The sequence below is a fragment of the Mustelus asterias genome, unplaced genomic scaffold (assembly GCF_964213995.1).
Source record: "Mustelus asterias unplaced genomic scaffold, sMusAst1.hap1.1 HAP1_SCAFFOLD_1550, whole genome shotgun sequence".
NCBI classification, from domain to species: domain Eukaryota; kingdom Metazoa; phylum Chordata; class Chondrichthyes; order Carcharhiniformes; family Triakidae; genus Mustelus; species Mustelus asterias.
Window position 1 is genome coordinate 18,372 of NW_027591495.1, and position 13,007 is coordinate 31,378.

The window sequence follows — 13,007 nt, forward strand, 5'->3', positions numbered from 1 at the left end:
TGAGTAGGATGAATCGTTTACCAGCTAAATAGTGGCGCCAGTGCTGTACAGCTTCCACTATGGCTTGGGCCTCCTTTTCGACAGAGGAGTGTCGAATTTCAGGGCCTTGGAGGGTTCGTGAGAAGAAGGCCACGGGTCTGCCCGCTTGGTTAAGGGTCATGGCTAGGGCAAAGTCAGACGCATCGCTCTCCACCTGGAACGGGATGGATTCGTCTACAGCGTGCATCGTGGCCTTCGCGATGTCTGCTTTGACGTCAGGGGAAAAGAGGTGGATTTGATGAGCGGACGGGCTTTATCCGCATAATTGGGGACCCACTGGGTGTAATACGAGAAGAAGCCCAGGCATCTCCTCAGTGCTTTGAGGCTGGTGGGGAGGGGGAGTTCCAGGAGGGGACGCATGCAGTCGGGTTCAGGACCGATGACCCCGTTTTCCACAAGACAACCAAGGATGGCGAGGCGGCGTGTGCAGAATATGCACTTCTTATTATAGGTCAGATTTAGGAGTGTGGCGGTGTGGAGGAATTTGTGGAGGTTGGCATCGTGGTCCTGCTGATCATGGCCGCAGATGGTGACATTATCCAGGTACGGGAAGGTGGCCCGCACCCGTTCTGGACTACTATTCGGTCCATCTCACGCTGGAAAACCGAGACCCCATTGGTGACACCGAAGGGGACCCTAAGGAATTGATAGAGGCGGCCATCCGCCTCGAAGGCAGTATATTGGCGGTTTTCCGGGCGGATAGGGAGCTGGTGGTATGCAGATTTTAAGTCGATGGTGGAGAACACCCGATATTGCGAAATCTGATTAACCATGTCAGAGATAAGAACATAAGAACATAAGAAATAGGAGCAGGAGTAGGCCATCTAGCCCCTCGAGCCTGTCCCGCCATTCAATAAGATCATGGCTGATCTGACGTGGATCAGTACCACTTACCCGCCTGATCCCCATAACCCTTAATTCCCTTACCGCTCAGGAATCCATCCATCCGCGCTTTAAACATATTCAGCGAGGTAGCCTCCACCACCTCAGTGGGCAGAGAATTCCAGGGATTCACCACCCTCTGGGAGAAGAAGTTCCTCCTCAACTCTGTCTTAAACCGACCCCCCTTTATTTTGAGGCTGTGTCCTCTAGTTTTAACTTCCTTACTAAGTGGAAAGAATCTCTCCGCCTCCACCCTATCCAGCCCCCGCATTATCTTATAAGTCTCCATAAGATCCCCCCTCATCCTTCTAAACTCCAACGAGTACAAACCCAATCTCCTCAGCCTCTCCTCATAATCCAAACCCCTCATCTCCGGTATCAACCTGGTGAACCTTCTCTGCACTCCCTCCAATGCCAATATATCCTTCCTCATATAAGGGGACCAATACTGCACACAGTATTCCAGCTGCGGCCTCACCAATGCCCTGTACAGGTGCATCAAGACATCCCTGCTTTTATATTCTATCCCCCTCGCAATATAGGCCAACATCCCATTTGCCTTCTTGATCACCTGTTGTACCTGCAGACTGGGCTTTTGCGTCTCATGCACAAGGACCCCCAGGTCCCTTTGCACGGGGGAGGGGATACACGTCCAGCTGCGTGTAGCGGTTAATGGTCTGACTGTAGTCAATGACCATGCGATGTTTCTCCCCAGTTTTAACAATGACCACTTGGGCTCTCCAGGGGCTGGTACCGGCCTCGATGATCCTCTCCCCTAGGAACCGTTGTACTTCGGACCTGATTAAAGCCCTGTCTCCAGCACTGTACCGTCTGCTCTTGGTGGCGATGGGCTTGCAGTCGGGGGTGAGATTTTCAAACAGTGAGGGAGGGGTGACTTTAAGGGTCGAGAGGCTGCAGGTGGTGCGCGGTGGGCGATCTAAGAACTGCCGATTGCAAACGGAGAGCGGGGGAAAAGGCCCATTATACTCCATGGTGACGCTCTTAAGGTGACTCAGGAAATCTAGCCCCAGGAGTACGGCAGCGCAGAGTTCTGGCAGCATGAGGAGTCTGAAGTTTTTGTACACTGTGCCCCGTACAGTCAGGGTCGCCACGCAGTACCCGAGGACATCCACCGAGTGGGACTTTGAAGCCATGGAGATCATTTGCTTCACTGGCTTAGGGTGAATAAAGCTCTCCGTACTCCCACAGTCAAATAAACAGCTTGTAATGTGACCGTTTACCTCGATGTCCATCACGGTCCTGGCGAGTTGGTGAGGCCTGGATTGGTCCAGCGTAATCGAAGCCACCGTTGGATTTTGCGACGCAGCTGACGGCGTCCAAGATGGAGGCCCGCATGGCTCACATGTGGCTGAAGGCATCCAAGATGGCGGCCCGCACGGCTCACACGCGGCTACCCAGCCCAAGATGGCGGCCCCCGTGGGTCGCACGCGGCGCTACTGGGCTTGGAAGTCGATTTCGCCCTGCATACCTTCACGTAATGGCCCTTCTTTCCACACCCGGAGCAGATCGCATCCTTCACCGGGCAACGTTGTTGGGGGTGCTTCCCCAGGCCACAGAAGTAACACCTCGGGCCTCCGGAGACTGCTGCAGCGGTCGGGTCATTGGTGGGACGTGACGTGGTGTAGGCCTGCGGCCCTCCCGAGTACAGAGGTGGCGGCAGCCGCGGTGTCCACGATGCACCCCCGTGGTCGGGGGTGTAGGCCTCGGGATTACGGAAGGCCACATCTAACGAGTCGGCAAGCGCCACAGTCTTTTGTAGATCCAGCCCACCCTGTTCCAGCAGTCGTTGTCAGATATAGTTTGACCCGATACCCGTGACATAGGCATCTCTGATTAAGTCCTCAGTGTTTTGGGCGGCTGTTACGGCCTTGCAGTTGCAGGCCCTGCCAAGTGCTCGCAACGCACGCAGGAATTGATTGCCCGATTCTCCTGGCTGTTGTCTGCGAGTAGCCAGAAGATGTCTGGCGTAGATTACATTAGTCTGTTTGTTGTACTGGCCTTTTAAAAGTTCGATCGCGTCCTTGTAAGTTTCAGCGTCTCTAATCATCGAGAATACTTGATCGCTGACCCGGGCGTGGAGCACGTGGAGCTTGTCGGTTTCGGTCCGGACGACGGAGGCGGTGAGGAAAGTTTCGAAACAGCGCAGCCAGTGATCGAAGCTGTTCGAGGCTCCTACAGCTAGAGGATCCAATTCAAGTCTATCGGGTTTTAGTATCTGCTCCATCCCAAAACTTTTGCTAATAAAATTGATGCACTATCAATCAAGCAAAGACTAGTTTGGATGCTCGAACAAGTAGGCTTTTATTAGCAAAAGACTTGAAGCACACCCATGCCGATGAACTGGTCCAGAGACTGAGGCAGGGGGTGGGGAGCAGTCACCTTTATACCTGCACCAGGGGGGGAGGAGTCCCAGGCCGGGCCGGCAGGGGCATGTCCAGGCATGTCACACACACACACACACACACACACACACACACACAGGCAATAAGCTAACAGTGGTTTACCACAGTTTCATTTCCAGGGTGAGTGGTTGAGGAAGAAACAATGTGAACTTTCGAGATGAGATTGGAGAGGGGATGGAGGAAAGAAAAGGTGTTTGAAGGGATGTGGGAAGAAGGTGAGTAACTGGTTCAAACTATTTTCTCACATGAAGGGGAAAGGCCAACATGACTGGCTGCTTGGGACTGGAGTCAGGGGTCAGGTTGGGGTGGGGTCAGGGGTCAGGGTGAGGTTGGGGTGGATCTGTTTTAAATTCTATTTTCCTGTGACTGTTCTCTATTTTTTCTAGGCTGCTGGTGAATTATTACACATTCATTGTCGGGGAGATTCTGCTGCTGATCCTCACCCTGTGTTCTCTTGCTGCCGTCTTCCCCAGGGTGAGTCCAGAGTCAGAGGCCTTGATTCTGTCTCTGGCCATGAATCTGTCCACTAATTTCCCTCTTCAATGTTGCCCACCATGTTAGTTGTGCCCAGTGACCTCCTTCTCCAAGTGCAGATGCTCACAGTTCTCATCCTCTTCAGGTCTTCCCCAAGAAACTGGTCTTGTTCTCGACATGGATCGACAGGACTCGGTGGGCCAGGAACACATGGGCCATGTCTGCAATCCTCATCCTCACCACAGCAGATATCATAGACATGGTGAGTGTCCATCCCAGGTACACACACACACACAGACATGCACACAGACATGCACGCACACACACAGGCATGTGCACACATACAGACACACGCACACAGCACAGACGTGCACACACACAGGTGCACACACACACACATGCACATTCACACACAAGAATGTGCACGCACACTGGCTTGAACAAAGAACAAATAAAATTACAGCACAGGAACAGGCCCTTCGGCCCTCCAAGCCTGCACCGACCATGCTGCCTGACTGAACTAAAACCCCCTACCCTTCCGGGGACCATATCCCTCTATTCCCATCCTATTCATGTATTTGTCAAGACGCCCCTTAAAAGTCACTACCGTATCCGCTTCCACTACCTCCCCTGGCGGCGAGTTCCAGACACCCACTACCCTCTGTGTAAAAAAACTTGCCTCATACATCTCCTTTAAACCTTGCCCCTCGCACCTTAAACCTATGCCCCCTAGTAATTGATTCTTCCACCCTGGGAAAAAGCTTCTGACTATCCACTCTGTCCATGTCCCTCATAATCTTGTAGACTTCTATCAGGTCGCCCCTCAACCTCGTTCCAGTGAGAACAAACCAAATTTCTCCAACCTCTCCTCATAGCTAATGCCCTCCATACCAGGCAACATCCTGGTAAATCTTTTCTGTACCCTCTCCAAAGCTTCCACATCCTTCTGGTGGTGTGGCGACCAGAATTGAACACTATATTCCAAGTGCGGCCTCACTAAGGTTCTATAAAGCTGCAACATGACTTGCCAATTTTTAAACTCAATGCCCCGGCCGATGAAGGCAGGCATGCCGTATGCCTTCTTGACTACCTTCTCCACCTGCATTGCCACTTTCAGTGAACTGTGTACCTGTACACCCAGATCCCTTTGCCTATCAATACTCTTCAGGGTTCTGCCATTTACTGTATATTTCCCATTTGTATTAGACATTCCAAAATGCATTACCTCACCTTTGTCCGGATTAAACTTCCATTTGCCATCTCTCCGCCCAAGTTTCCAACTGATCTATATCCTGCTGTATCCTCTTTGCTATCCACAAATCCACCAACCTTTGTGTCATCCGCAAACTTACTAATCAAACCAGTCACATTTTCCTCCAAATCATTTATATATATTGCAAACAGCAAAGGTCCCAGCACTGATCCCTGAGGAACACCACTTGTCACAGCCCTCCATTCAGAAACGCACCCTTCCACTGCTCCCCTCTGTCTTCTTTGACCGATGTGGAGATGCCGGCGTTGGACTGGGGTAAACACAGTAAGAAGTTTAACAACACCAGGTTAAAGTCCAACAGGTTTATTTGGTAGCAAAAGCCACACAAGCTTTCGGAGCTCTAAGCCCCTTCTTCAGGTGAGTGGGAATTCTGTTCACAAACAGAGCTTATAAAGACACAGACTCAAATTACATGAATAATGGTTGGAATGCGAATACTTACAACTAATCAAGTCTTTAAGAAACAAAACAATGTGAATGGAGAGAGCATCAAGACAGGCTAAAAAGATGTGTATTGTCTCCAGACAAGACAGCCAGTGAAACTCTGCAGGTCCACGCAACTGTGGGAGTTACAAATAGTGTGACATGAACCCAATATCCCGGTTGAGGCCATCCTCGTGTGTGCGGAACTTGGCTATCAGTTTCTGCTCAGCGACTCTGCGCTGTCATGTGTCGCGAAGGCTGCCTTGGAGAACGCCTACCCGAATATCAGAGGCCGAATGCCCGTGACCGCTGAAGTGCTCCCCAACAGGAAGAGAACAGTCTTGCCTGGTGATTGTCGAGTGGTGTTCATTCATCCGTTGTCACAGCGTCTGCATAGTTTCCCCAATGTACCATGCCTCGGGACATCCTTTCTTGCAGCGTATCAGGTAGACAACGTTGGCCGAATTGCAAGAGTATGTACCGTCTACCTGGTGGATGGTGTTCTCACGTGAGATGATGGCATCTGTGTCGATGATCCGGCACGTCTTGCAGAGGTTGCTGTGGCAGGGTTGTGTGGTGTCATGGTCACTGTTCTCCTGAAGGCTGGGTAGTTTGCTGCGGACAATGGTCTGTTTGAGGTTGTGCGGTTGTTTGAAGGCAAGAAGTGGGGGTGTGGGGATGGCCTTGGCGAGATGTTCGTCTTCATCAATGACATGTTGAAGGCTCCGGAGGAGATGCCGTAGCTTCTCCGCTCCGGGGAAGTACTGGACAACGAAGGGTACTCTGTCCACTGTGTCCCGTGTTTGTCTTCTGAGGAGGTCGGTGCGGTTTTTCGCTGTGGCGCGTTGGAACTGTTGATCAATGAGTCGAGCGCCATATCCTGTTCTTATGAGGGCATCTTTCAGCGTCTGGAGGTGTCTGTTGCGATCCTCCTCATCCGAGCAGATCCTGTGTATACGGAGGGCTTGTCCGTAGGGGATGGCTTCTTTAACGTGTTTAGGGTGGAAGCTGGAGAAGTGGAGCATCGTGAGGTTATCCGTGGGCTTGCGGTACAGTGAGGTGCTGAGGTGACCGTCCTTAATGGAGATGCGTGTGTCCAAGAATGCAACCGATTCCGGAGAATAGTCTATGGTGAGCCTGATGGTGGGATGGAACTTGTTGATGTCATCATAGAGTTGTTTCAGTGATTGTTCACCATGAGTCCAAAGGAAGGAAATGTCATCGATGTATCTAGTGTATAGCATCGGTTGAAGGTCCCGTGCGGTGAAGAAGTCTTGTTCGAACCTGTGCATGAAGATGTTGGCATATTGAGGTGCGAATTTGGTCCCCATGGCTGTTCCGTTTGTCTGGATGAAGAACTGGTTGTTGAAGGTGAAGATATTGTGGTCCAGGATGAAGCGGATGAGATGTAAAATTGCATCTGGAAACTGGCAGTTGTTGGCGCTGAGGACCTGCAGAGTTTCACTGGCTGTCTTGTCTGGAGACAATACACATCTTTTTAGCCTGTCTTGATGCTCTCTCCATTCACATTGTTTTGTTTCTTAAAGACTTGATTAGTTGTAAGTATTCGCATTCCAACCATTATTCATGTAAATTGAGTCTGTGTCTTTATAAGCTCTGTTTGTGAACAGAATTCCCACTCACCTGAAGAAGGGGCTTGGAGCTCCGAAAGCTTGTGTGGCTTTTGCTACCAAATAAACCTGTTGGACTTTAACCTGGTGTTGTTAAACTTCATTCTTTGACCGAGCCAGTTTTGTATTCACCTTGCCAGCTCACCTTTGATCCCATGCGACTTCACTTTCTGTACCAGTTTGCCTTGGGGGACCTTGTCAAAGGCCTTACTGAAGTCCATGTAGACAACATCCACTGCCCTACCTTCATCAATCATCTTCGTCACTTCCTCGAAAAATTTGATCAAGTTAGTGAGACACGACCTCCCCTTCACAAAACCATGTTGCCTCTCACTAATACATTCACTTATTTCCAAGTGGGAATAAATCCTGTCTCAAAGAATCCTCTCCAATAATTTCCCTACTCTGTCGTAAGGCTCACCGGCCTGTATTTATCTGGATTATCCTTGCTACCCTTCTTAAAAAAAGGAACAACATTGGCTATTCTCCAATCCTCTGGGACCTCCCTTGTAAGAAGTTTAACAACAACAGGTTAAAGTCCAACAGGTTTATTTGGTAGCAAAAGCCACACAAGCTTTCGGAGCCTTAAGCCCCTTCTTCAGGTGAGTGGGAATTCTGTTCACAAACAGGGCATATAAAGACACAAACTCAATTTACAGAATAATGGTTGGAATGCGAATACTTACAGCTAATCAAGTCTTAAAGGTACAAACAATGTGAGTGGCGAGAGCATTAAGACAGGTTAAAGAGATGTGTATTGTCTCCAGACTGGACAGCCAGTGAGACTCTGCAGGTCCAGGCAAGCTGTGGGGATTACAGATAGTGTGACATGAACCCAATATCCTGGTCATCATACACATACACATTCCACTTCATGACCTCCCTTGTAGCCAGTGAGGATACAAAGATTCCTCTCAAGGCCCCAGCAGTTTCCTCCCTTGCATCTCTCAGCGTTATGGGGTATATCCCATCAGGCCCTGAGGACTTGTCTACCTTAAGTCTCTCAAGAATCCCAATCCCACCTCCTTTTTGACCTCAATATGACTCAAACTATCTACACACCCTTTCCCAGACTCATCATCCACCAAGTCCTTCTCTTTGGTGAATACTGATGCAAAGTACTCATTTAATACCTCACCCATTTCCTCTGACTCTACGCATAGATTCCCTCCCTTGTCCTTGAGTGGCCAACCCTCTCTCTGGCTATCCTCTTGCTCTTTATATATGTATAAAAAGCTTTGGGATTTTCCTTAATCCTGCTGGCCAATGATTTTTCATTCCCTCTTTTAGCCCTCCTGACTCCTTGTTTAAGTTTCTTTCTACTTTCCTTGTATTCCACACTTGCTTCGTGTGTTCCCAGCCTCCTAGCTTTGACAAATGCTTCCTTTCTCTTTGACTAGGCTCACAATATCTCTCGTTATTCAAGGTTCCCAAAACTTGCCATACTTATCCTTCATCCTTACAGGAATGTGCCGGTCCTGAATCCCGATCAACTTATAATTGAAAGCTTTCCACATGCCAGATGTTGATTTGCCCTCAAACAACTGCCCCCAATATACATTCTTCAGTTCCTGCCTAATATTGTTGTAATTAGCCTTCCCCCAATTTAGCACCTTAACTTGAGAACTCCACTTTTCTTTATCCATCAGTACCTTAAAGCTTACTGAATTGTGGTCACTGTTCCCGAACTGCTTCCCTACTGAAACGTGGACCACCTGGCTGGGCTCATTCCCCAATACCAGGTCCAGTACGGCCCCTTCCCAAGTTGGACTATCTACATACTGTTTCAAGAAGCCCTCCTGGATGCTCCTTACAAACTCTGCCCCATCGATGCCCCTAGCACTAAGTGAGTCCCAGTCAATATAGGGGAAGTTAAAATCTCCCACCACAACAACCCTGTTACTTTTACACCGTGCCAAAATCTGCCTACATATCTGTTCCTCTATCTCCCGCTGGCTGTATGGAGGCCGAACGTAAACCCCCAACATTGTGACTGCACCCTTCCTATTCCTGAGCTCTACCCATATTGCCTCGCTGTATGAGCCCTCCCCAAGGTGTCCTCCCGCTTGTGTGGAAACATATACAGACCCCCTCATGCAAATGCATTCACAAATATAGAAACACAGACACACACACACGTACACACACACGTACACACACACGTACACACACACACGTACACACACACGTACACAAACACATACACACACACACACACACGTACACACACACGTACACATACACACGTACACAAACACGTACACACACATACACACACACGTACACACACATGTACACACACATGTACACACACACACATACGCAGACAGACACACACACTCGTACACACACACACATACGCAGACACACACACACACTCATACACACACACACACGTACACACACGTACACACACACGCACAGATACGCAGACAGGCACACACACACACGTACACACACACATACACACACACGTACACACACCTGTACACACACACACAAACACGCACACACGTATACACACACACACACAGATACGCAGACAGACACACACACGCACACGCATACACACACACACGTACACACACACACACAAATATAAATACACGCAGTTGATTTGACACATATCCAGCAGGGATCATTGGGCAGTGATCGGGAGCAGGAACCGTGGCTGATTTCTCTCTGTTACCATTGCTGGGATGATGGGGTTGTGCTAGAAGTCTGTACTCAGCTCTGTGTCTGAATTACTGAAGGGCCTGATTCGTGAGCGCTTTGCAATATTTTACAAGGAAAATATTTTGAGTACAACAAGAAGCTGTACGGTGATTGGTTAATGGCTGATGTCTATGGCTACAAACTGGAGTGACCTTTGAACTGTAAGTGTAGTGACTCATCTGGTTAATGTGTAACACGGGGACGTAATGATCTGCTTTCAGTTAGCTAATGAGTGGTTTGTTTGGAGTGAGTGCCATATTATCCACATGATAGCGTTCTCATTAGGATATTGAAGATGGCAGAGTGCCAGGGCTGGCGTCAAGGGGAAACACAGGAGAGAGCCTCGGGACTATTAGCAATGTCTTGTCTCTGAAATAGATCTTTAGATAGTAGATTCAGTGTAAAGGGCATGTCTGTGTGTTTGTATGTATCTGTGTATCTGTCATATATGTTTGTCTGTGTCCGTCTGTCTATCTCATAATAACATAAGAAACAGGAACAGGAGTAGGCCATTCGGCCCCTCGAACCTGCCCTGCCAGTCGTTAAGATCAGGGCTGACTTGATCGTGCTCTCAACTCAACTTTCAAAGAACAAAGAAAATTACAGCACAGGAACAGGCCCTTCGGCCCTCCAAGCCTGCACCGACCATGCTGCCCGACTTAACTAAAACCCCCTACCCTTCCTGGGACCATATCCCTCTATTCCCATCCTATTCATGTATTTGTGAAGACACCCCTTTAAAGTCACTACCGTATCCGCTTCCACTAACTCCCCCAGCAACGAGTTCTAGGCATCCACTACTCTCTGTGTAAAAAATCTGCCTCGTACATCTCCTTTAAACCTTGCCCCTCGCACCTTAAACCTATGCCCCCTAGTAATTGACTCTTCCAACCTGGGAAAAAGCTTCTGACTGTCCACTCTGTCCATGCCCTTCATAATCTTGTAGACTTCTATCAGGTCGCCACTCAACCTCCGTCGTTCCAGTGAGAACAAACCAAGTTTCTCCAACCTCTCCTCATAGCTAATACCCTCCATACCAGGCAACATCCTGGTAAATCTTTTCTGTACCCTCTCCAAAACCTCCACATCCTTCTGGTAGTGTGGCGACCAGAATTGAACACTATATTCCAAGTGCGGCCTAACTAAGGTTCTATAAAGCTGCAACATGACTTGCCAATTTTTAAACTCAGTGCCCTGGTTGATGAAGCATGCCGTATGCCTTCTTGACTACCTTCTCCACCTGCATTGCCACTTTCAGTGACCTGTGTACCTGTACACCCAGATCCCTCTGCCTATCAATACTCTTAAGGGTTCTGCCATTTACTGTATATTTCCTATCTGTATTAGACCTTCCAAAATGCATTACCTCACATTTGTCCGGATTAAACTCCATCTGCCATCTCTCCGCCCAAGTCTCCAACCGATCTATATCCTGCTGTATCCTCTGATGGTCCTCATTGCTATTCGCAAATCCACCAATCTTTGTGTCGTCCTCAAACTTACAAATCAAATCAGTTACATTTTCCTCCAAATCATTTATATATATTACAAACAGCAAAGCTCCCAGCACTGATCCCTGAGGAACACCAGTTGTCACAGCCCTCCATTCAGAAACGCACCCTTCCACTGCTACCCTCTGTCTTCTTTGACCGAGTAAGAGTTTTAACAACACCAGGTACTCTTACTGTGTTTACGCCAGTCCAACACTGGCATCTCCACATCATGACTTCTTTGACCGAGCCAGTTTTGTATCTTTTCTTGCCTGTTCCCCATAACACTCGACTCCCTTCTCAATCCAAAATCTGTCCAACCCACTGTGAGTGTGGGTGGGTGGGTGGATGGGCGGGAGATACGAGAGAGTGCGTGCATGCGTGGTGTGTGTGTGTGTGTGTGCACCTGCATCAGTCGAAGTATCTGTGTCAGTTAGTCCGGTGGTGGGAGTTACGGTGGGGGGTCACGAGGGTTACAGTGGGGGTTACGGTGGGGGGTTTCGGGGGGGGGGGGTTACGGTGTTGTTTTTGGTGAGGGTTATTCTGGGGATTATAATTTGGGTGTTTTGGTGTTTTTTCCGGATCTGATGGATTGAATTATTGAATTTCTTCCCAAGTTGAGCTGTCTGCACAGTTACCGAGCGACAGCCAATGGAAATATTACTCACACCCCCCGGGGCTGCCTGAAGCAACCAAAATATTACAGCTACATCGCGGTGTTGGCACTCATCGCCACGACGATGCTGGTCCAGGTCAGTCACATGGTGAAGATCTTCCTGATGCTCCTGATCAGTACTGGCTGTGGATTGGTCAGTACCCTGGGCTGGAGGGAAGTCTACGACCAATACGATCGAGATCGCTTTAAGGAATTTCAGTAAGTGGATCACTGCGACCAATACGGCGCTGAGGTTAGCAATAGAATCATTCCGACAGCGTCCAGTTTGTGTGGTTACAAAGCTCCAGATTCTGAAGAACTGGCCAGTTTTGCAGTTTTGCGCTTTCAGTGTTCAAAACATTAAAGGTTTGGGAAAATGCTGCAACTCAGCGAGATCTCAGAGGAACGGAGTGTTTATGAGGCTGAGGGAGGGACACAGGACATCGATCATAGAATCCTACAGTACAGAGGGAGGCTATTCGGCCCATTGAGTCTGCACCGACAACAATCCCACCCAGGCCCTATCCCCATAACCCGAGCCAGTTCTGTATCCACCTTGCCAGCTCACCTCTGATCCCATGCGACTTCACTTTCTGTACTAGACTGCCATGAGGGACCTTGTCAAAGGCCTTACTGAAGTCCATGTAGACAACATCCACTGCCCTACCTTCATCAATCATCTTCGTCACTTCCTCGAAAATCTCAATCAAATTCGTGAGCCACAACCTCCCCTTCACAAAACCATGTTGCCCCTCACTAATACATCCACTTATTTCGAAGTGGGAGTAAATCCTGTCTCAAAGAACCCTCTCCAATAATTTCCCTACCACTGACGTAAGGCTCACCGGCCTGTATTACCTGAAATATTCTTGCTACCCTTCTTAAACAAAGGAACAACATTGGCTATTTTCCAATCCTCTGGGACCTCCCCTTTAGCCAGTGAGGATACAAAGATTTCCCTCACGGCCCCAGCAATTTCCTCCCTTGCCTCTCTCAGTATTC

At 49.0% G+C, this 13,007-nt stretch overlaps 1 protein-coding gene across 1 annotated transcript in view; it reads left to right on the forward strand.

Annotated features, from left to right (window-relative positions):
• Window positions 1-13,007, forward strand: part of adcy3a (adenylate cyclase 3a) — a gene marked incomplete at its 5' end in the record, with an annotated part of 43,332 nt that overhangs the window by 10,625 nt on the left and 19,700 nt on the right. The window contains 3 exons of the mRNA XM_078206497.1: window positions 3,731-3,818; window positions 3,964-4,080; window positions 11,968-12,224. Coding sequence (XP_078062623.1) covers window positions 3,731-3,818; window positions 3,964-4,080; window positions 11,968-12,224 — 462 coding nt within the window. The remainder of the gene's footprint in view (window positions 1-3,730; window positions 3,819-3,963; window positions 4,081-11,967; window positions 12,225-13,007) is intronic.